The sequence below is a fragment of the Hyposmocoma kahamanoa genome, unplaced genomic scaffold (genome assembly GCF_003589595.1).
Source record: "Hyposmocoma kahamanoa isolate Upper Pololo Valley unplaced genomic scaffold, ASM358959v1 114, whole genome shotgun sequence".
Classification (NCBI taxonomy): Eukaryota; Metazoa; Arthropoda; class Insecta; order Lepidoptera; family Cosmopterigidae; genus Hyposmocoma; species Hyposmocoma kahamanoa.
In genome coordinates this window covers 3,398,914-3,424,563 of record NW_020653383.1, presented here as the reverse complement: position 1 = coordinate 3,424,563, position 25,650 = coordinate 3,398,914, and the positions used below count along the sequence as shown (strand labels likewise).

General features: G+C 37.1%; 2 protein-coding genes across 2 annotated transcripts; both read left to right on the top strand.

The window, feature by feature from the left end:
* Window positions 1-1,376: 1,376 nt before the first annotated feature.
* LOC113239254 lies at window positions 1,377-14,023 on the top strand. The gene is made up of 10 exons (XM_026476180.1): window positions 1,377-1,405; window positions 3,735-3,834; window positions 4,308-4,443; window positions 7,231-7,337; window positions 8,658-8,770; window positions 10,411-10,507; window positions 11,355-11,467; window positions 12,590-12,667; window positions 13,911-13,979; window positions 14,015-14,023. The coding sequence occupies exons 2-10, from the start codon at window positions 3,813-3,815 to the stop codon at window positions 14,021-14,023; spliced, it is 744 nt and encodes a 247-aa protein (XP_026331965.1). The 5' UTR covers window positions 1,377-1,405; window positions 3,735-3,812.
* LOC113239669 lies at window positions 13,898-25,650 on the top strand. The gene is made up of 7 exons (XM_026476750.1): window positions 13,898-14,033; window positions 15,469-15,612; window positions 16,776-16,990; window positions 19,480-19,612; window positions 22,466-22,580; window positions 23,499-23,649; window positions 24,568-25,650. Exons 1-7 carry the CDS (start codon window positions 14,031-14,033, stop codon window positions 24,707-24,709), a joined length of 903 nt encoding a protein of 300 aa, XP_026332535.1. The 5' UTR covers window positions 13,898-14,030; the 3' UTR covers window positions 24,710-25,650.

Sequence of the window (25,650 nt, the reverse complement as noted above, 5' to 3'; positions counted from 1 at the left end):
TTTCTGAGTGTTTTTTCTGAGTGTTCGATCTTTGTATTAATAATTATGAAAAATTATTTACTATGTGCTATTAAATAAAAAATAAACAAAATATTGAAGAGATATATGTAAATAAATAAGTTCAACATAACTTTTAATCATTACAAATCAATATTAAGACAATAAAACTGAAAATAATATTGTTTCCATTGCATCCGTGTAACAATTTTAAGATTGCTAAATTTGACATAAGTGCAATATTACTTTAACGTTAAAGTCGCGTCGTAGTACGTACTGAGTGAATGAATAGTCACAAAGCTGCCAATAAAATATCATAGTTTTAACATTACAATAAGCTTACTTTAAGCGCGTTATGGTACGAAAAGTCAATGTAAGGTTAAAGTAATATTGTTTTAAGAGGTTGTGGTAGGCCTCCTGTCCGGTATGCAGAGCGCGTGAGTGCAATGCACTACAACTGCCAACATCGAACCACAATTCGCGTCATTGATCGGTAGATAGATAGATAAATGGTTTATTTATCACAAACATTGCTATTTTGCTAGTGCTGCTCTTCAACATATCGACTCCAAAAATTGGCATGTTATTCTAGACTGGCTATATTAGACTAGACTTGGTAGTCTGGCACAAAAAAAATCTAATCTAATCGAATAACGAACTACACAAACTACACACTTGGTTAATAATAATGTCAAACAAAATAGCGATAAACTCTTTTGAAGATTTCTTATAAATTTACATTTCACGTGTTTTCATTTTTTAATCTTGACAAACTTATTCGATTTCTTAATATTATTATACTATATTATTGTTATTATTAGGTCGTGATTAAGTTGGACAGCTTTATTATAATTGCATGAAAATTACGTAAAATGTATGAAAATATTGTAAGCCGCAGGGCGGATCATAGTGATTCGAAATGCATTACAAACAAATAAATAAAAGAAATGTTTTTATTTGATTTATCAATTGAACGTTTAATCGTAGTAAATTCGTATTGTATAATTTATATATATGATTACGAACCCCGATGTAAAAGAGTTCGTCTAGGTCTAGTCATACATTACGCCGATTTTTTTTTCATGTGCATGTCATGTGGGCACTAGCAACAAACATGTAATACAATGTAGTACTACTCCATTAAAAGGGTCACTTTGGCACTATTAAGGAAAAATATATGTTTCTAAATTGTTATTTGTATTTCGTCTAGTTCTTAATTGATGCAAAATATTTCGTGTACGCTGAGCGTTCAGGCTCATTATATTGTTTTACAAAAAATATATAAAATTCAAATTAAAAATAGAATACGATCGTCATTTAAGATGTCAAAGGGTATAAAAAGGTATGATCCAAGGAGAACGGGGCTGAAAGTGCCGATTTTAATAAATCGGCTGAAACCAATGCTACGGTTAGTAATTCTAATCTATCTTATGTAAAATTTCATTATAGCTTAAATTTATATGAAGTTTTTGTGCACTTTGAATAGCTTTTTATAGATGATTGTTTTTATGAACAGCGGTGGTAGGGCACTACTGATCCCTCTTTGGGGCAAGTTGTGCCGTAGCTGAGGTCGGTTGTGCCGTGCATAATATTTGGCCTGTAATATAGATGCGATATGGATTTAGAAATAAGAAACCATACAATTTGATACCCTTATTCCTAATAAATTAAAAAAAATCATCAAAACATGTTTTTATATTTGAGCAGTTTTTAACTAAACATAAGTTCTTCGTGATACGGCAAATTCAAAGTATGTTATAATATATGTATATTAATAATTTGTACTTAATTTTAATGTAAATGAGATCTGTTACATCAAACCAGGTCGATTTCAACTGTGGAATCTTCTCGACACCAAATTTCACCGCACACTGGTATGCAAGTTGTCTAACTTATTATTTTAAAAGGCCGAAGTAGATAGAAGAGTTTTTTCGGATATATGACTCAATGACGTCTGTTGTTCATCATTAAAAACCAGTCTTGGTTGTATCCAACCGAAGAAGAAAGATCACTATTTATTTTCTTGATATACCATTGCAGCGTTGTGTGACAAATCTTCAATTCACGCGCAACGGTTTTTAATTTGCACCCGTCCTTAATGACCGCACCAGCAGCCCCTTGTAACAGGTCCTGAGAAGTAGTTCCCTCTCTGTGTTTTTCGCCGGTATTTTCTCATTCTATCAAACAAAATAATAAAGGTTAACAAAGTTTGGTGGTGGTTGGTTGTGCCGCGGCACAATTGACCCCGAATGATAGGAACTTTTGGACACACCCCGTTTGGATGACATTAACATTTTATCATATGGCAAAAAATAATGTACAAAAAGTGTTAAAATTGCATAAATTAACATTATTGGACAAATTACAAATGTATTAGTATAACTCCCATATCCATAGCACCAGAAATGCTGACTTGAGACCAAAAAGTGTGAAAACGAAAACATTTACTCACGTGGCCCTGGAGGACCCATACACTTACTACCGTTCCGTGCGCGTCCCTGAAGCAACGAAATTGGCCGTCGTGCATGCGCTAGACTGCCAGATTGCTCGGCATTTCAAGACGTAATATGAACATATGGCTATCTCTTTCCGTTTTTGAGATTTTTGTTACGGCACAACTTGCCTCCGGCAATTTCAGCCCCGCTCTCCCCTATTTCTTCATTATTTTCACTAATTATTTTGACCAATATGTGTCGCGGTGTCACCGAAAAAGTTCGAAATATTATAATAACCAGCAGTAATAATGGAAAATCTGCATACCAAATGGCTAAAGATCTATTACTGCCAAGAAGTACTATCCAGACAACCATCCAACATCACAAGAAAAACGGCACAGTTTCGTGTTTGAAGAAACCGAGCCGCCCACGAATTACAAATGAAAATCAAATCTTAAAGAAAATTATCAAGAAAAACCGTCGTGCCCGTGCAGAAGAACTTACCGTGGAACGGCGTGATGTGATTCAGAAAGATGTCTCAGTCGATACTTGCAAAAGGGTCCCGAAGAGAAAGGGTTATGTCTTTTACACCGCTAAAGAGAAACCGTTACTCACTCCATTGCAGAAAAAGAAAAGACGGAAATTCGCTCCCGATTACTTGAACTGGACTTAGTGGCGTCAAATAATATGGAGTGACGAGGGATGAATCAAAATTTGAAGTGACTGTTAGTGACGAACAGTTTTCCGTTAAGTTATTCGAAATAAAGATGAAGCATTCCATAAAGATTGCATAAAGAGAAAAGTGAAGTTGCCTGGGTCTGTAATTATATGGGGTTGCATGTCGACTCAAGGTGAGGGTCGTCTGCATTTTGTAGAGGGGAATGTTAATGAAGTGAAATAGCAAAACATATTGGAAACCAGTATGCAGTATCTGTCGTGCTAGCCTTACAGAAGAATGTAAAGAGTGGGTAGTGACAATGGCACTTAGGATTAAGGCCGTTATTGAGAGTAAAAGAGACACAATCAAGTGGTAGACGAACTGTTTTGCTTGTTTTACCGCGATGGCTGAACTTTTATGCGTTGATGTTGGTGGAAGAATTCATTATTTTTAAATATTTTTAAATTGTTCAAAAAATAAGCTATATTTAGTTATAGAATGTACAGTTTATTTTCTAGGCACAGAACTATAAATTTCTGATCTAAATTTCATTTTGAAACGTAGTGTCTTAAATTTAGCTTAGTAGACGAACTCTTTTGCATCGAGGCTCGTATTACTAGTAATACTAACGTGTCTCCCATCAGAAAACTCCACAATCACCTGCTTGGGAGCTTGCCGATGCTCCCGATGCTAAGATTCCTTCAGCGGCCGTGGCCGGGGTCATGTTTAGACCTGGAGAAACAGGTAGCTTTGAAATGCTGCCATTTATGGTGTTATCTAATAACTAAGTCATTTTGCTAATCATTTTCATTATCATCAACCCATTTATACTTTCCACTGCTGGGTACGAATCTCCTCTCAGCCGTAGGTTTAGGATATAGTCCGCCACGCAGGCCCGATTCTGGTTGGGAAATTCACGCGTCTTCCGAGTCAGAATTTCGCACATAAATTCCAGAAAAATCGGAGGCTGCGTGCGTATTTAAACACACGCATTCTACTTGGAAGGCGGTGAAAGTGGCCACAAACGACTTTTTTATAATAATAATTTTCAAACATAAATTGAAACATGATTGTTTTTATGTTTATTCGGACGAAAACTTCTTATCTGTTTTTTCTTTTCCGAAACTATACGTATCTCCATTAAATCAAACTATAGGAATTTTGAACAAAAAGGGAATATCATGGAATTGGGTTTTACAAAACATTGTGCGCCGTAGGTGGGATGGTCACAGGAGGATTACACGGTCCCCCAAAAGTCGCGGAACAGTCCATCTCCTCCGATACCAAGCCTAAGTCTACTCAACAAAAGGATTCTTTGCTCAAGAATGAAAAAATCACTTATGGCGAATTAATGTGAGCGATTTTAATTTTTTCCTAACAATTTTACCCGCTAGTGTATCATTGGTGAAAGTAGGTATTATTCTACGATGCGTCAGATATGTGAATATTTCAAGAAGAGTACTTGGTACTTGGTGTAACCGGCTGGTGTCCGCAATTCGACGTCAAGGCGCCTATTTTTCAAGAAGCTTTTATTAAAAATAAAAAGCAAAAAGGTTTTATTAAAAATATCTATGAAAATATACATAGACGTTTATGTCAGTCGTGCAGGTACCTACCTACGGTAGATAATACAGTCAATGCCCTAAGATACTTAATCTCCTAATTATCTATTTGGTTTTGAGTAGATCAGTGTAAAAAAAGGTGTTTAACAAATCAAAGTCAAGTCAAGATCAAAGGCCAGGGAAGATATACGTGGAAACCATTGAAGTTTACTATCTAAGGTCACTCCCAAGAAGACTGCTTTATTAACAAGGTCTAACTTTTCTCCGTTTATTTCTATGCTTGGACTAATCGATTTTACGTTAGGTAATTCGAATTTAACACATTTTGTCTTCATGGTATTAAGCAATAAATTGTTAGCATTAAACCAATAAACTACCTTAGATTATTATCATTAATATGGTCATAGTTAATGTCATGTCTGTCTGTTTTAAAAATCAAGTATGTGTCATCAGCAAACAATACTATTTCGCAATGGTCCTTAACAAAGAATGGCAGATCATTAATATAAATCAGAAATAAGAAAGGTCCAAGTATTGAGCCCTGCAGAACACCTATTTTTACTGGAGAACCTAAAGAAGTCACTCCATTTATGTCTACTTTCTGAATTCTACTGATATGACGAGACAAGTTTCGACGCCTTGCCATTTACACCGTAATGTTCCAGCTTCCTAATAAGAGTAATATGATCAATGCAATCAAATGCCTTTGAGAGGTCACAGAAAACACCAATAGCGTTCTGGGACCTTTCCCAAGCATCAAAGATGTGTTTTAGTAACGCTACCCCCGCATCGCTAGTCGATCTACCACTAGTAAACCCGTATTGTTCACTGTGAAAAATATGATTCCTTCAAAAATAGGACAGTAATTGAGTCAGCATAACCTTTTCGAATATTTTACTTAAAGCTGGTAAAATTGAAATGGGCCTATAGTTGCTAGGATGAACTTTCCTGCCGCTTTTGAATAAGGGAATAACCTTGCTGTATTTCATTAAATCGGGAAAAACACCTTCGTCAACGCACCTATTGAAAGCTACAGCTAAATGTGGGGAAATTAGATCAATAACTGTGTCTATAACACTAGTTGATATACCCCACAGATCTTCCGTTTTTTTAACATGTATTGATTTAAAAGCTTTTATGATGTGTTGTGGATTAACATGACGGAAATTAAATAAACTGCCACAAACGTTAACATTTTCCTTTAGGAGATCAATAGCAAGAGAAGGGGAGGAATTTAATGATTCTGTAGTGTTCACAGCAATTTCTGAAAAGAACGATTCAAAAGCTTGGGCTACTCCAAGCTGTTTTAGATTTATTTATCGATTGTCTAATTTTGTCGCTGTGAAACTTAACTTTAGCAGCTACATATACTTTTTTAAATATTTTTGAAAAATTTCTAACCTATTCAATGAAATTGGAATTAGTATTATAAGTTTTCATAGCATATAGCTCTTTCAAACGAGACTTAATACCTACTGTTGCCCAATCGTTGAATTTAGTCTCTCCATGGAAAGTTAAAGTTTTCGATGTAAATACATTATCAAATTCATTTTTAGTTAAACCAAATATTGTGCTATATAAAGTATTTGGAACCTCCGGTATATGGGGTAGGAAATTTAAACCATTGCCGATATTATTTTGAAATCTAATGATTCGTTCTGTGGTAATCGGTCTGCAGAGAAATTGGTCTACCTTCTTGCTCATTTTACGATTAAAAGAAGCCAATTGGCCGCTGTGGTCTGATCTTAAGCAATTTATTATTGATTTAGACACTGCGTCTGTGTTACAAAAGACGTTATCAATACAAGTATAAGAGGAGGCAGTGATGCCAGTTGGTTCTAAGGAAAGATTAATCAAGTTAAAACTTTTAAATAAATTAATGAGTCTTACAGAAGTAGAACAGTTTTCCAACTGGTTTACATTGAAATCTCTACATATTACTACGTTTTTTTTGGTTGGAGAAATCCGCTTTAAACTATCTTCCATAATTAATTCAAACTCGTTAAAATTAGCAGAGGGGGCCTGTATACACATAAGACGTCGACAAACTGAGTCAATTCCACACATGAAATCTCAATAGTTCCTTCAGTAGAAAGATCTGTTATCACTTAAAATTTAAAGTGTGTAAGGATATCACTTACGCTCTTTAAATTTTAAGTTACGTTTAGTAATAATCATGGGTTCACCTCTACTTAAGCTCTTTCTTATGAACGAACTGACTATTACAAAATTTTCTATGTTGTTAATCACTTCGTAATCTTTCAGCCAGTGTTCTGTAACAAAAAACAAATTTGACTTTTAACCTGTGAGTCGTAAAATTCATTTTGGTATGACTTCCTTATTGTATCATTGGTGAATGACCTTTTAAGTAACTTTTTAAGGCAATTTGATCTTTAATAACATTTCATAAATACAAGTTTCAACCAAAAAGCTGAAATTTCTTTACACTGCGTAAGAAGGTCTGAGAACCACAAGGTCGGCCAGAGGGGTCTTAGGGCAACGACTGTTCCTTGGCGAGCCGACAGAGTAAAACTTACGATATTAATTAATCTGAAAACGTACATACCATTGGAAACAGGCGGGCGCTTGATGACCTTCGAAGTGAGCTAGCGAAAAATATCGGCAGCGTCGCCGACAAAGCCAACCAGACCGCCGAGAACGCCGCCAAGACTGCCAAAGCTCTTGGTTAGCTATAATAATTTTTCCACGACTATCACTTCCAAGCAAGTGTAATAGGCGTTTCATGGAGCAGTATTTTGGTTGGTAATTTTAGCACCAAGTGAGATAAAAGTGCCTTACACTCCGAAAGAGACGTGGCTGTAATATAGATTTGACAAGATAGATTATATATATATATATATAGATTTGGGTCAACGACTACAGTAATTGCCCAAGGTGAAATTACAGGCACGCGGGACTTGGGACTTGTCACTTTTGTCTCAGGGTGACGATGACAGTGCTTCTCTCATTTTTGTGATTGAAAACTCTTAGTGGCACTGCAACTGTTATAGATAGGCTTGTTGCTTACAATTAGGTACACGACTTGCTCGTTTGGTATCACAAAAAAGGTACACTAATTAACCAAATATAATGGAAAGAAACAAGCTTAATAAGGAAATCATTACTTGAACGACAGTGACAAATTATGGATACGTATGTATTCCTTCTACCGCACGTGAATTCGTATTTTCTTTAAGAACCAAATATCATAAGAACAACATAAGGGTACTTACAAGTCTGGCGAATGCGCTGCATGCGTGCAATTAAATCATCGAGTATATAACCAGAAATAGAGACAAAATGTAATTTAATTTGTTTGAAAACTATTCTACCAAATCATTATGGTGACAACTGCGCTCCGATTAGCCAGCCCGAATTCGAAACAATTGACGGGTGTCGTCAATTATTTCACTTCAATACGACCAGTTTAAATTTACTTTGCTATAATGGACGAAAATTGTAAAATTACATATTTCATATTTAATTACCGATGAAATGTGATTGTTTTAGTTTTGTAATTAGATGTTTTGCTGTTTTTCCTACACCACCGTACGTATCTTTATTACAATAAATACAGAATATATTTGGAATATACGGAGACGTACACATAGGTCAGTTGTTGGCGCTTTACTATTTCAGCTTTCGAATTTGTGATTTCAGCGCAAACGAGAGTTAATATTTAAAAATGCCACAAGGCCCATTTGCCTGATGAGTTGCCAGGGTTGGATGGCCCTTATTTCGTCTTTATTTCTGGTTATATACCTACTCGATGAGTTAATATACACTTTAATATTATGTGGCGCGCGAACGGCACGCGAACAGTTCGCACTACGTAATTTGGCAGCTCGCGAGCCTTTCGCAAACAGGCGAATTTGTGACGCATTCGCCAGATCTGTACACATCCTAAGAAACTGTACCTGTACGAGTAAGAATTCCTACCTGTCTTAAACGTTGCAACAATATAATTAATGAAGAGGAACATCTATAATACTTAATTATGTTCAGCTGGACAGTTGCAAGGAGTGCTGGATATAGAGAATCGTGTATCGACGATGAAGAGTTTGGTGCAGGACTACTCCGAGCAGCTCCACGGGTTCGATTCCGGACTGGCTACACAGGTAAGGAAACTGCAATGTAAATAATGATATAAGTTAAATTCCTTTCAATCGAATCGAATGCCGAGACATCTTTGTATGGCCTATATTTAATTCTCTCGTGAGTTTGGGTATAATTCGTGGTTGTTTATGTGTGTGTCCGAGGTACAGGGTTTCCCTAGTGCGGGGCTATGAGTCTGTGCGTCAAAGTAAATGTCAAATAATAATTTATTCCATAGGTAAAATAAAATTACACTTGAAAACATCGTTTTTTAGTTAGTGTTCATTCACTGTGCTGACTTCCCGGAGAAGAACGAGCAAGAAACTTTATGGATTGCTATTTTCAAATAAACAAAGTTAAAAATGTTTGAATCAAATTTGTGTTGTTTGCGTTATAACAAGTTTCAGTTGAGTTTTCAATCAACATTTTTAACAAATAAGAAACTCAAACTCCGAGGTTTGGAATCGACCCGCATGCTATTATAAATATTTATTGTTTTTTTATTATTATTTATTGCACAGGAAAATGCACAGAATACATTTAATAAAAGGAAAACACAAACAAAAGGTACTGCTTATTTCTATAGGAAATTTCTTCCTGTAGACCTAAATACTGGACAAAATAATTGTAATAACGGGCTTACGTGCATAAAAAACAAAACTATGTAATACAATATTAATAACATTAAACTATTATAAACTAGATAAATACGTATTTCAAAATATAATATGGATGGAACAGTATATAAATAATTCCCCATAACTCTCAATTTGAAAGTAGCTAATGATGTACTTTCGTGAACAGAAATAGGAAGTGCGTTCCAATGTCTGACCGCATGAACAGTGAAGGAATGAGAATAAAAACCGGAATTGAATTGAATGAAGGAAAAGATAACTGGGACATAACCTATTTATTGTTATTAAGTATGTAAGTTATTGTTAAAATAAAAAAGAACTAAAAGTAACGCTATCATATAGAAAAAGTCAAATAAACTCGTAAGTTCCGTTACTATAGTCAATCAATAAAACACTGCATGTCACTAACACTACGGCTCATACATATAATTTGGTCTATCTGCAAGTAGATATTTTCATCATACTTGCTCTTGCTTGTTATGGAAATCGGAAACAACGACGGTACCCGCACGGTACCACAAACACCCAGACCCGAGACAATATAGAAAAGTTCGGGGATCGAACTCGGGACCTCAGTGATGGCGACACCATGAAAACTGGTGTGCAAGCCACTCGACCATGGAGCCCGTCAAATTATTTTAGTATATAACCTGTAGTAAAGTTACGTAATGAGTTCGCCCAGGGAAGTACTGCCACATCATCTATTTCTACCGTAAAGCAGTAATGTCAGTATTACTGCGTTCCGGTTTTGAAGGGTGAGGGTACTGGTGAAATTACAGATACATGGGACTTGTCAACTTATGTCTCAGGGTGACGGGGGCAGTGGCAGTGCCCCTCAGATCCTTGGGATTTAAAACTCTAAGTGGTACTGCAACTGTAATGGACAGGCGTGTAGCTTACCATCAGGCGCACGACTTGTTCGTCTCGTCTCTTGCTATTATTTACTTTTACCAAATACTGACGACATGCGACAGTATTTGGTTTCAAGAGCGATGTATTAGTTACGTGTCATTTTCTATCTTTGTCAGATTCAAGGTTTCCAAGATCAGATGGACCAAATGCGGCACGATCTGACCGCGGGGCTGATGCAACTGAGCGCCGTGAACACCAACGTCGAGACCGCGGGTGAGGTTATCATCAATAAAAAATATGCAAACACACAAATTAAAAACAATTGAATTGAAAGTAACAACTTTCATTATGATTTACCGCTTTGTTGCGGAAATTCATTGCGTATACATTTATTTGCTTTAATTGCGGATATCAATAGAGGAGCTACCGTCACTGGATCCAATCAGTATAAAAATCACAATCAGCGATGATTGATGAATAGTACTTACAGTACCAGAACGCTATGATAGCCGCTTTGACAGGTTACAATAGTGAGGTGAAATCTCAATTCATTATCGAAAAAAACATAATCAAATGCGAGACGCATCTATAAGTTTTTAGATTTATAACTAGTATTGCAAAAGCTAATTAAAAATTTTAATAAAACGAAAATAAAAATGTTGTTGTTGTTGTACTTAATATATCGTTAATTCGAAATTGCTCCGATTTGCATTGAGCTTTGACGCGAGTTTGCCGGAGGTAGAAGTTGTGCTGACCAGCGATCCCATAAGTGACGATCGATTTAGATTTAGTTTGAAAAAATTTCGAATTTCGAAACACAAATTCTGAGTTGTGTCATAAAATGATACATTTCACAAATTTTACTGCACGCCACTATTGACAACAATGTACAGCAATTAGCTCCTTCAACGTAGTTATGAATTAATACGAAACATGATGAGCGGACAAACGTCAAAACGGCCATCATAGCGTGCCGGTACTTTAGTTATTTTGATATCTCCACACTATCTATAGTCTTATAACTTCGCACCTTCAATTCTCTTCCACCCGAGTGTGACCAAGAACTCAAATTACGAAGGGGTTTTAAATAATCGTAATGTCCATCATTTAATTTGTTTAGCTGTGATGGAACTGAATGAGCACTACGAGGCGCTGGTGTCCGAGCTGGACAGCACCCTCTACTTGCATTCTGGGCTCACCGCGTATCAGCGCCAACTCAGCGATGAGCTCAGGGTATGTATTTAAAGGACGACAAATTTACACAAAACCACGTAACAAAGACCTCAATTATTATACACGGACAGCAGAAATAAGTAGGACCGTGAAAAGTAAATATTATCGTTACTATTTTGCGGTTATTAAATAACTTACCAGCAGTAATCAAAGTTAAAGTCAAATAATCTTTATTGCATAGGTAAGCAAATTGCACTTGAAATCGTATTATTGATTAAACTCTAAAAACTAGAGAGTTCTAGAATCTGCCTCGCGAATGAGCAGAGGCTCATTCATAAGGCAGATTCCCCTGAGTAGAATGAGCTAGAAACTCTAAGGGTTGCCCTTTGTAAATAAACATTTGTACACACTTAACATTTACGATATTTATTTAGTATACTTATTATAATATTTCTTTAGTAATGTTGGTAGGTTTAGTAGCCGTAGCAGTAGATTTCCATGTGAAAGAGTTTACTGCCACCTTAGATAATTCTGCCGTCAAGCATTAATGTGACCATTATTACGTTTCGGTTTTGAAGGGTCTGGTGACACACACATGGAACTTTTACTACTTATGTCTCAGGGCGACGGGCGCAGTGGCTGTGCCCCTCAGATCTTTGCAATTTAAAGCTTTGAGCGGTACTACAGCGTTATGAACAGGCGTATTAGTACCAGGCGCACGACTTGTTCGTGTGCCTGGTATCTTTGTGTGTATCAGTTGATATTATAAAAAAAGGCACAGGGTAAAGCATGTCAAGCTATTCAAATCTATTCAGTTACGATAAGAACGCAGGCGTGGTGCGGCATCAAAAGCTAGGGAGGGGCGCCGAGTGACCATTTTCGTACTTTTTATCCTGTGCTTTGGTGAAAGGTCACTTATCTACTGCATTTTTTTACATGGCACCATTACAATTAATTCAAAATCCAATTTTTACTTCATACGTCAATGGTTTTGTCTTATGATGCAGTAAAACCATTTCAGGAAATTCGGAATTCGAAAAAAGTAATTTATTAATATTTGGTGGTTTTAACAACCCTGTCACTCCTCATAGCTATATCTATACATGAATATATGTGGAACACCGTTAACTGACCATTTATGATGATAAATAAATGTAAAATGATGAATTTTCACTGTCCTAGAGTCTAGTAGAGTGCGTGGAAATGATGCGTGAAGAAAAAGCTGATCGCGATGAAATATTAGACGGGCTTAAGGACAAGGTAAGTATGTTCATAAATTGTACACCGTAAATGATAATGAACTGTAATAATCAACATTAATAATTACTTTAACTACTGTATCCATAGTAACTATGGATACAGTAGTTATCTCACAGTATGGTTTTTGACGCGAAAAACGGACATGCTTTTTTTATTCGCCTATTCTAGAACTCAACTGCCTCCATGGCCGAACTGTTACCATGCGGGACTGCCACGCAGAGGTCCCAGGTTCGATTCCCGGGCCGGGAGAAATATTTGTATGCCCTACATTTATTTCTCTTGTGAGTTTGGGTGTAATTTGTGGTTGTCTATGTGTGTGTCCATGGCACCCGCGACACAGGGTTTCCTTTCCTATATCTATGGGGTTTCCTTAGTGTGGGGCTATTTTGAGTGTGTGCGTTATTATTATTAATGAAGAAAGTGATCCTCAAACCAAGAGTAGAAGTCCCGTGTGTCAACTTTGTATATTATGAAGATTTATATATTTTTTCTACAGTTTCCATAAAAACTTTGACCAACTTCTGCTGTTGCTGCTCAAAACTTTAATTTGACCGACTTTGCTATTCCGATTTTTTCTTCCGATACAAGGAAATGATCCTTACAGGAAACTCGAGTCGATCAGTAGGTACTAAAAACATAATCAAGTTTATTTATTTTTATGGACTATGCCAAAATTGATTTCACAAAAAAAGACTGAATGGTTCCTAATGTCCCATATTGTTCCAGTTTAAAAAACACACTGTACACGTACAAAATGATAAATTGTCCAATGTACTGGACATATTACACAATATATTATTTTTCATTATAATTGCAAGTCTCAAAATTCTAAAAGATTTATGCAAATTCAAGTAAGACAACATCACGAAGTCAAAGGAAGGAATTTTAAATTAAACTATTGAGAAACCTTAATTAATAAAAAAAGTAATCATTGACAACCCTAAAATCAAAATTGTCAGAAAAAATTGTAGTAGTGCATTGTTTCCATCTTGAGAGATTCGGGTCTGAATTATGTAAAGTTTCTTACTATAAAAACATAATATATGTGAGAAGCATTGTGTCAGCTGTCTAAAACATGTTTCAAGTTGATGAATTTAAAAAAAATCCATAGGGATTTTTTTTAGAAAGGCAGGATTTAAAAAGAAAAATATGGTATGTGGTCTAGAAGATAAAAAAGTTTGGGTACCACTGATCAATGGTACGTCGGAGCTAAACAAATCTTAAAATGTATTATGGACAATAGGCGGACAACTCTCGCCTAATTGGTCTGTTGACGGAGAAGCAATTCGAAGAGGCTAGAAAGGATCTTGAAGCGCGGCTGCAAGCCTGTCATGACAAATTCCGGAGACAAGATAAAGTCTGGATGGTACGTAGTCGATGTTGTATTAAAATACTTTGAAGGCTTTAAGGAGCCACCACACTTATTAACGCCGAATCGCATTATGCCGGACAGAAAAGCTTTATGTCCATGAACGTCAAAGCGAAAAAGACGTCCTGCGTTTCGCATCGGTTCGTGCGAACGCGGCTCGACACAGGTAGGTAACGAATCTGCTTGCCACGTATTTCCTACAGCATCCGCACAAAAGCCGACGACAGCCGATCCTGGTTCCAAATAACTGGCGCGCGAACGGCCGCGTTAACGGCGAATGCGACAAGTGTGGTTAAACACGCTCACATTAAGACGATTCCGCATTAATAAGTTTGGTGACTTCCTTACGCACCACCACCTCTGCGGTCAAACAGTCTGAATTGAAAACCAGTCTGAAGTTCAGAGATAAATGTGAAATCTTAAACATTTGTAAAGCCCATGACCATATTTCAGTTCTGAAGTTTACAATTTAGTAGTAATTGAATAGTAGTAGAGCTCCTTGTGACAGAGTTCGTCCAGGGAAGTACTGAACGTTATAGCGTTCCGGTTTCGAAGGGAAATGGTGAAATTACAGTCACATGATACTTGACAACTTATGTCTCAGGGTGTCGGGCGGCGTGGCAGTGACCCTCAGATCTTTATGATTTAAACTCTGAGTGGTACTCCAAATATTATGGACAGGCGAGTAGCTTTCTACCAGGTGCACAATTTGTTCATCTCGTCCGTATTATATAGAAAATACTTAAATCATCCTGGACGGTCGCTGGGATTTCAAGGAGCATTTCCGGCACTTGGTTCCCCGGATCGATAGGGTGGCGGGTCCATTGCACCGGTTGCTGCCCAACCTGGGGGCCTTGCGGAGGGAGTTCGCTGTTTATGCGGTGTGGTGGTACGATCCGTGGCCCTGTATGGGACACCAGACGGGTTACACCGACTCACGGCATCCGGCGCTGCAGACCCATGCTCAATGGCGTGGGGCTGCATGGCCGTAAGGATCGCACGAGGATACCGCATTGTATCCTTTGACGCGGCGACTGTCCTGGTACGGTTTCCCCCGCTGGACATCCTGGCGGAGATGGACGAGCGTATTTACGCGCGTCTGCGCCAGGCGGTGGAAGCTGCGCCGACTGGCGTTCGAGAAGTGGCGCGAGAGGCCGGAACAGCTGTGGATCTCACGCCAGCGCGCCGTCGGCGCGATCCTGCCCAACCTGGAACTCTGGTTGAGCCAGCGCAAGTACTCACCGGGCAGGAATGCTTCAATGAGTATCTGAATCGGATCGGCCGCAAGTCGACGACGCAGTGCCACCACTATGGGAGGGATCAGGTTTCCGCCCAGCACACGCTGGAGGAGTGCCCCGCGTGGTCAAATTACAGTATAGTGACACCATAAGGTGCTAAAATTTCCGAAGACCTAAAAGCCATATGCTTGCAGCAAGTGGTGAATGACTTTGGCGACATCATGGAGGGCAAGGCAGACCTGATGCAGCTGGTTAGAGTGCGCGATGATGCGGAAAATCAGCTGCAGGAGCTACATAAGAGATTGCAGATGCTCGCCAAAATCCTCGGAGACCCTAAGGTAAGCGAAAATCCTAATAACAGACTTCCACTACACTGGTGCTTGAAAAGCATAATGTTATTACATTTTTGACATGAACGCGATCTATTACGACAGAAAAAAGTGTCTCGTGTTCTTAACATTTATTATGTTATAATATATATTGCATGTATTTGTAATACTGATTTAAGTATCGATAATTTAGAATTTATTCGTTAGTTTATAATATTTCTTCCTAGACTTGCCCGCTAATGACTATTTCTCGCATTGTCTTGGGTTGGCTGGACGAGATTTCTTTTAGAGATAACTTCATCTTCGCTCCTTTTTTCAACTGATTAAAAAATATGCAGTTGAATTGAGAACCTCCTCCTTTTTTTGAAGACGGTTAAAAAAGGGAGGTTCTTTATTCGACGGTTCTTTTTGTGTGTATGTTACACGATTACTCCGAGATTTTCATAAATCTCGGAGTAATTGTTCTCGTTCTCGGAGTTCATACTGATTTCGATGATTCTTTTTTTTTATTGGTAAAGGGGGTCGCAGTAGTGCTCCCATTCAAATTAAATGAAAATATTCCACTCTTAGGGTGGAAAATTAGGGGATGAATCCAGTTTATTGGATTTTCACTCACTTTCCATTGACCGATTCCAATAAAACTTGACAAATAGATGTAATTTTACAAACTTTTGTGGTCAGTTTTTTTTATGAAAATGTAATAATTGTATATAGTCATAATAATAATAAATCCTAGCTTGGGATAAGGACAGGAAGAAGAAGAAGAAGAAGAAGTTTAATAGTTAATGTACGAATAAATCGTACGTGTCTGTTCTTAATTTAGGTCGTAAACATTATGCTTCCTTTACAATAAATTTTAGTGTACATCACGCACTCAGCGGAGTTTGTCGTTTTAATTACCTCCGTCTATCACCTTATCATATCATCAATATCACGATCAAATATCAAAGATTATCATCATTCTTATCAATTATCATTATATCAGTGAATGTAGAATAACCCCTACATTTGGTTTTTTTTTTTTTTTTTTCAGCTGAGTGCGTGATGTACACTAAAATTTATTGTAAAGGAAGCATAATGTTTACGACCTAAATTAAGAACAGACACGTACGATTTATTCGTACAGTTAATATTTCTTTTTTTTATTCTGGACTTGATAATATTTCTTGTAGGCGGCGGCGATCACCCGTCAGCTGTCTCGTGACGCCCGTTGTGTCGCGTGTCGCATACCGGCGCTGATGGAACAACACGATCCGAACGCCAACAAACCACCGATGTTTCCCACGTTCCGGCCCACCATTGGCACAACCATACCCTCACAACCGGATGCTGAGGATGACGTCTGCACCAAGACCTGGACGTTGCCTGCACGAGAACCGGACAAAGAGTCAGTCTATTAGTGATATCTTAGACCTGTTACACACGGTGACTTTTAGCAGCGATGCAAACGCGATGCAGTAGCGATGCAGTCGTTAATCGTCTACCTTTACACGCGCGCGATTTCAAGCAGCGATGCAAAAGTGATGCAAGCGCGCTACTGCATCGATATACCTGGGATTTATAGGTGATTGCATTGATGCAATCGCGCATTTGTATTAATGTAAAAAGTCGCGGTGTTTAACCATTCTTTCTTACCCATGCATATTAACGATCTACGATTAGTAACAGTTCTTAACAAGACCAAATGCATGAAAATGTCGTGTCCATGTGTGATTACTGCAGTCGTGTGCAAGGAAAGCTTATTGTTTTTTATATGCCGAGGACAGTCACACTATTTCGAATCGTCTTCTACGAAGGAATGAAGGAATTTACTGACTCTAAATATCATCAAAACCAAATACATGGTCAAAAAAATTTTATCTATTTTTCCTTAGTCTTATTTTTTTGTCTTAAATTAAATTGAAACCAAAATTGTCGTCTCATAATTTGTTGATTGTAATTATAGTGGTCACACAGATTGTTATGATAGATAATGTAGAGCGAGACATATAGAGGATGGTAGAGTAGATCTGCAGTTCCATATAGTAAGATACCTATGCTAAGATAATTATGTCGCTGCTCTACAAAACATGGCGTTAAATTTCAAAAACAAAAAGAATAAATACGCATGGCGCACTATAAGTTTCCGGAATGAATAAGAAAAAAATACTATAAATGATCAGAAATGAATTGATTGTTTCTCAAAATATTCTCCGTTAGCGTTAATGCCCTTTTTCATACGAATGAACTAATTTTGAAAATAATATTTATGCCACTCATCCGTGACAATTTCTGAAACATATTTTTCATATTATTCGACAGCCTCTTCAGGTGATGAAAATCGTTGACCGCGTAACTGGTTCTTGATTTTTGGAAATAAATAAAAGTCACAAGGTCCCAGGTCGGGACTGTACGCGGAATGGCTCATAAGGTCAAAGGTTGAAGGTGAACACCTTCAAAAATTCATTTGTCTATCTGGCCGTGTGAGAACTGGCATTATCGTGGTGCACGATGATACGGCGTTTACGCTCTGATTGTATTTGATTCATGGCTATGCCTAAAGACGTCTGAATCTCATGTTATGTCACACGCCTGTCTGTTTTGATCATACGGAGCATCGATTTTTTTGTTGTTCACTGACTGCTGTGGTCGCCCGACCACTGGGACGGGCGACCATTAGGAAATTTGTCACTGAGGTTCACACGACCGCGTTTGAATTCTGCAAACCAGCTATAAATAGTCGTCTTGCATGGTGCTTCATCGCCAAAAGCAGTTTGAAGCCGAGCGTAGCTCCGCTGAGCTGTTAAATTACATTTAAAGTCGTAGAAAATCATACTACGAAAATTTTCACGAGAAATCTATGGTGATGTAGACAACCAATTTATAAAATGACGCCAGAATGTAAAAACAAGTGACAGTCAGATGAAACAAACTGTATTCTACAGCCAAAGAGTTCCATTTTCAAATGTTGTAATTACTTTTTAAATATTGTTTATGTAAGTGGCCAGTTCCGGAAACTTATAGTGCGCCCTATGTAAGAACAAATACACGTCAAACGAACAAAAAATAAATTACGTAAATTTAAATTATCATGTAAACAAAATCGACTATTATACATACTTATTATTTGCAAACCAAAATAAGAGTGAGCTCTTGAAAGTGAATCAAACTGAAGTGCAATAAACAATGACTTTTTTCATTAGGTCACAAATTTCAATTATAACTTGAAAATTAAAGTACCTCGAAAAAAGCTACTGAACTGAAACAATAATTATTAAAACGAAAAAAGTATTTTTAGTAATTAAAATATCAATTAAGATGCTACTCAAACGCTCTACTGCCTCCTGATTGAATCACGGATACTTGCGTTTCTTTGGCTTTCATTTGAGTTCGTTGTCGTGGATTGTTAACTAACTGTTGTAATAGTCTGTGTAGGTTCTCTGTCGTTTTAGATTTGACGATTCTCCTTTCAGTGAATTCTGACGAAATTCACCAGTAAATTTTTGGGGAAATCATGATTATTTCGATGGGGCCATAACATTTAAAAGAAGAAGTACAGAAAAAGTGACTAAATATTAAATATTGGTTTATTTCCATTATTTTAATTTACTCGTAGAAAAAGTATATATATTGTGTGCAATTATTACATAATTAGGTCTTAAAATCTCGTACTTATTACCTTAGGTCACTGTACTTGACTGTAAGAACCCTTATTATGCAACGATTAAAATACTATTTTTGTTTCTTACGTCACTTTACTATTTAGGGTGCAAAAACTGTCGCCTTTCGCCGTACTTAGAAGCCGAAGCTGTTATACTATAAGTGGTACGATTACCGGGAGCCGTGGTGGTATTGTGTTAATGTTGGACTAATAATGATCGATGATGCGTTTGACAGCGTGCATGCGTGCCAACGCTGGGTTGGCGGTTCGCACACGCTGCTATCGCCGTTCGTGACGCGTGAGCATGCGCAGTGCACTCTAGAAATGCGTCCTGTCAAACGATTCCTCGGCACCGGCACCGATGGCAAGGTAATATGGATAGTGTATAAGATATACTTTAAAACTTACTTAAGCTCTGATTGAATACTTGCTATAGAAAGTTTGCCATTCGTGCTAGAGATCAGAGTTCATGTCTCATGCCATCGGTAGTTAAGATCAGGGTTGTTGCTGATGCAGATTTTTTTACACATTTTATATAAAAAATGTATAGATCCTTATTGAACTTACATGAAAAAGCTTCTTGTAATTCTGTTTTTTTTTAATGTCTTTGTGACAAGCAAGTATTTTATGGAATGTCAGGATGTTTCACCACCATTATTGAATATAAAGACGAACACTTATAAAAAATTTCTTCGATCCGGCTGGATTCGAACCGACGTCTTCTAGCAAACCGTGTCAGACGTTATGCCAACTAAACCACGGAACGAACCAGCGGATCTCACGAATTTTTGTATGTGCTTGTTTTTCGGATCTTTGTATCTGGTTTTTAACGACTTTTTAGCCGTAGCGCCATCTGTGAAATGGCTAAAAAGTCGGTTTTTAACGAACCATTTCATAGATATGGCTAAAACGTTATTAAAAACCAGATACAAATCCGAAAAACAAGGACACAAAAATTCGTAAGAACTACGGTTGCTGGTTTTTGGGCTTGCAGCGTTTTTGGATGGTTAGTAAATTAATATCACGAAGAAAATATCTGCACAGAATATCAGCATAGATTAATGCGGATACGGATTTTTAATTTATAAAAATTTTAAGGAAACAACACTGGTTAAGATGACTGATTTTATCACTTGCATATTTTGCAAAAATCATGATAATTATGAAACCTGCATGTTGGCGATAGTTTAAAAACAGTTCAAAGAATTGATAGATTCAACTTTGCTAAATTCCATGTCCATAAAAATGGAAGTAAATAACTTGGCTTTGCGAACCCAGTAAAGCCTAAATCGTGAAAAATGGCTTCGCTTGTGTTGAATATTTTTTTCATGTAGTTCATAATACCTATTAATACACAATCCTTATAACTATAGTCCCAAACACTACCACCAAAAATGTAACCAGCGAGTTAATTGTTCGATGCCATCGAGTAGATAGCCAGAAATAGACAAAAATAAGGGCCATCCATCCCTGGCAACTCATCAGCCAAATGGCCCTTATATAACTTTTAAATATTAACTCTTCGTTTGCACTGAAATCACAAGTTAGAAAGCTGAACTAGTACATTGCCAGCAACTGACCTGTGAGTACCTCTCTGTGTATTCCAAAAATATTCTGTATTTATTGTAATAAAGGTAATATCTAGAGATATTACATTAGACACCGAATGGAACAGTCCCCCATAGTTAGAACTATAGGAGGGGCTGTTCCATTCGGTGGTGTGGGAAAACAGCACAACATTTAATTACAAAACAAATGGAATCACGTTTCATCATTAATTAGATATTAAATATGTATAGGAAATGAAACTATTTTTGCGGATTTAATCCGCGTATATTTGTTTTTTCAAAGAAATCGATATTTCGGGCCCTTTACAGGTCCCATGGTCACGGTTGAATGTCAACAATATGTGTAACAATCGCGAAAACCTAAGAACTCGGTATTAAATACGTAATTTTTCAATTTTCTTCCATTATAATAAAGCTCAAACTAAACTGGTCGATTTGAAGTGAAACAATTGACGACACCCGTCAATTGACAACACCCGTCAATTGGTTCGATTTCGGGCTAGCCAATCGGAGCGCAGTCGTCACCGTAATGATTTGGCAGAATAGTTTTCAAACAAATTAAATGACATTTCGTCTCTATTTCTGGTTATATGTTCGATGTTCGAGGCTCAGCCGTAGAATGAAGTCACGTCTGTTAAAAGACGTCATGTTTCCAACCCTGATTGGGTTAATGTGGTAATACGTGGCCTGAATATTCTCCTTAAAGGAGGCCCGTGGTCAGCAGTAGGACTTCATTGGGTTGATTGATAATTTGCTCGCATAATTTGTAAGATCGATTATTCATCAATGCAAAAGAGAAAGGGATATGCTTTGATAACCATAATTGCACGATTTAATTCCACCTTCCCCTTTCCATCATCGGGGGACTACACGTAGGTAGGTTGGGGTTCCACTTCTATGTTGTGGATATTCTTAGGATTCGCACGAAGCGCTTCGCTTCCACAATTATAAAGCGAACGGCTAAGGAGTGGAATTCGCTGCCTGCAGACTTGTTTCCTGATCGTTATAACTTGGACCTTTTCAAGGCGAGAGTGAATAGGCATTATTTAGGTGTACATCCTCCATCGCCAACCTCATTGTCACTTTCCATAAGGTGAATTAGAGGTCAAATGCCTGCGTAATTTTTTTAGTAAAAAAAAGAGTAAATCGCAATGAAAACTTTTTAGGAGCGAGATTTAAAGTTGATAACTTTTACACGCTTCATTAAAAGTGTTATAAAATTTCACATACACATGATTTGTTTCATGTAGTTGTATTATTTTTATGACTTTCATATAATAAAAGCAGCTTTTGACGTATGATCATACATGGCTTTATTACATCATGGGTATGAAATATTATACTTCTCACAATTACCTCGTCTTATTACTAATTGACAAGCGAATGATGCTAAAACAGAGCACTATAGATGGTGAGCATGTGCGAAAGAGAAAATATAATAGTATGGTATGGTATGATGTCGTGCCACCCAAGCTCTTCCAAGAATCTCAACGCCCTCCCGAGTGTGTTGAAGATTTCGGTGAGCGACGTCGGCGTATAATAGTATTTGGTCTGGTAATTGTCTGATGACGTATGTCAGACATTTACCACCAGTACCAGTACTTAACGAAAATTAAAGAGTCACCTTCACTAAATAATTAATTTTATGCACCAGTTATACAATTTAGAAGAAGAGTGTATGCCCTGCAAAGAGTGCAACGTGGAGAAAATTCCCGGCGTAGTGGAAGGTGACGCAGAGCATTTGAAAATGGTTGGCGGCGGTGATCAAGGTAATAGAAATAAACTTGCCTCGTATTAAATAAAATTTTGGTATAGTTTCAAATAATTTGTGCTTAGTCTCAATGTGACAATTGAAGTAATTGATTGTAAAATATCAAACGACAATGGCATGCTAGCGCAACAGTTAGGGTTTTCAGCTCTTAGGGTTAGGAGTTAGGTCACTTACTGTTTTCACCTCAGACGGTTTTACTGTTACCACAGTTTCAATATTTTTCCCTGAAATTCAATTAGGCTATGGATTATATTAATCTTGAGGTCATGTTAATAATATAATATAAATAATATTATGTACGTTTCAAATCACACAAGTTACCAGCAATTAATTATTTATAGGACTGTGTCATCCCTAATGATTTTTTTTATTTGAAGCGAGAGATTGTAAACATTTATAGTTCGAATAGTAATTCAAGTTTAGAATCGGAAATAGATGCTGGATGAGATATGTAGTAAATTAATATAGAATTAAAAAAAACAACATTATATTACAATTTTTAATTGAAACAAGTAATTTTTTAAAAATCATCGATTATTCGTAGGTGTTTTATTCTGTCCTGAAGCGGGGAAAACCTATAAAACAAAAGTATCGATACTTCTATGAGCATGATTTTATTTATCCCATATTTCTTACGAGTATCGCATCCAGTCTTTTGATTCGATACCATGTCGCCAAATATTTTATCCTACTGGTACCAAGTCCGATTAAAAGTTAAGGATGTTGTGATGTCTGTGTCTGTAGGAGAGAAATCCGTTGAATCACGGTTAAAAAATTTCATAGATGTGAATTAATTACATGAATTACATTATGAACTACATATCGTAGCGGAAAAAGAAGTGATTTTTAAATAGAAATCCTTAAATATAGAGATCTAAAGTGGGTTCCATATGTCATGTATGTCTTATCTGTTCAGTGCGAATCATAGAAATGTCGGATGCCCCACAAGTGGTGACACTGAAGGCCGCTGATCTGGTGCCGATGTCTAGCCAGCCGCGTGGCAAACGGGGCGTGTCAGGTGTTGAAAACGACATTAAAGAGTATGAATTTAAGAAGGAGGAAGTCGGGTATGGATTTTCAGAACTAATTGTTCGAATTGAATAATCTACTACATTGTTACATATTTTTATGTCACATGGAAATCGTGGCTAACAACAGCGCATCTCTACTGCAATCGCTAATTCGACTTGTCAAATCTTTGCGTCTTTGAATAGTTGTTGATATTTGTCGAAATCCCAAAATTAAACCATTGCTGTCGCCGAATGGAGCTAGGGGAGGAACAAATACTGGCTATCGCATATTTGGCTTGAGCCAGGCTTTATAAAATTCCACGTGACAAAATTAAGTTGTTATACTATGTTGTTTGCACAAATTACGATTTATTGTTTTATGAATACAAGATATTTATTCGATGAACATAATAATTATGATGGCGTTATAGTTTAAATTGTACATTTCTCCAAAACCTGACATACGAATAGTATACATATTTCATTTTACTTTTGATGCAGCAGAAATTTAAATTTAAAATTTACAAGAGCATAAGAAACGAACAAAAACAATTAGAATTTAATAAAAAAAAATGTAGGGTTCATTAGTTAAATTTTACATTTTATGTTGTCAAGTGCAAAATCATCAATATTGTATTAGCATTGAGTAACTAACAAATTATGCAATTCATTGTAAATTGTCTATAATTAATTCTTTTTCCGGTAATTTATAGAATAATATAGGTGCTAATAAGAACTGTAGAACAATGACTGTAAAATTCCAATTTAAGGCGTTATTTGGGCGTTGGAACATGGGAGTGCAGGCGACTATACCAGTATTTGTCTTCGGGGCATATACGAGCTTGGCAGAATGTATGTGACGCGACACTCATATAAAAAAAAACCTAGTTGACTTTTTTGAACAACTGAGATGCGTTGTACTTGGTCTGTAGAACTTTACTGCGTGAGTGTCATGGGGAAATATGCTGGTTCCAGGTATCGAATGAAGGGCCACGCGACGACAGTGAACGCTGTCGCGGAGGAGCGCGCGGTGCTCGTCAAGGAGCTGAGGGAGCACGAGCAGGCGATGCAGAAGTCGATCATCGAGCTCTCTCAGTCCGAAATCAAGAAGACATAGTCTAGTGCCATACTGTAATTGGTTCGACATACCATGTAGCAATACAACTATGACGTCTCTTATGATTGTAACAAAAAACTTTCAATTTTGTTGAAAACTAATTTGTAACCTCGGTGTAATATAATAAGGCAACATCTACTAAAATGACTACTTTTAAAAAAAGAGGTTTATCCCGTTCATGGTACTTTATTTCAATAGTACTGCACGCAAAAATGTCAGTGCTTTTCTTTGTTCAATGTAAATCATTGAATTTTGTCAATACAGTAATATACAGTAGCTTCAAAGGCGTGGTGCGAGAGCACACTGATATAAACCCGAATACGCGCTGCCACTTGAGACGGCCCGAGGTCGCTCGGATTCGCCCATTTCACGAGCTCGGCCGTACAAATAGACACATTTGACATAATGGACCGTGGGAACGCACCATTACTGCCGGATCCGCTGAAAATCAGCGTCGTAGCATTTGAATGTGAGACGACAACAAGCTGAGTGGGTCACGTTTTCTTTGGCAGCACAACACACACGCTTTGTACTCTATATAGTATATGCATTTAGTTTAAAATCCTTAGCGTTATTATTAATATTATTATCAGTATTATTATTAGTATTATAAAATACATGTGTAATGTGTTTCAAGGAATAGATGATTTCTGCTCTATTCTATTCTACTGTCCATGTACGGATTAAAGATACCTAATTAAGAGAGGTATCACATATACCTAAAAAAAAGGTATGCTTACAGGTTGTTTGATATTTATTATATATGTATATTCGAATTAGTTTTATGACTTTCATGTAATAAATGCACTTTAGGCGTATGATCACATGAGGTGGCTTTGTTATACCAAAGCTACGATTCTTACGAATTCTGCTTATAATGTAAATAACTCTCCCGTTAAAATTGTAAGTTACGTCTATTCAAAATAAAGTGAATGCAGGGG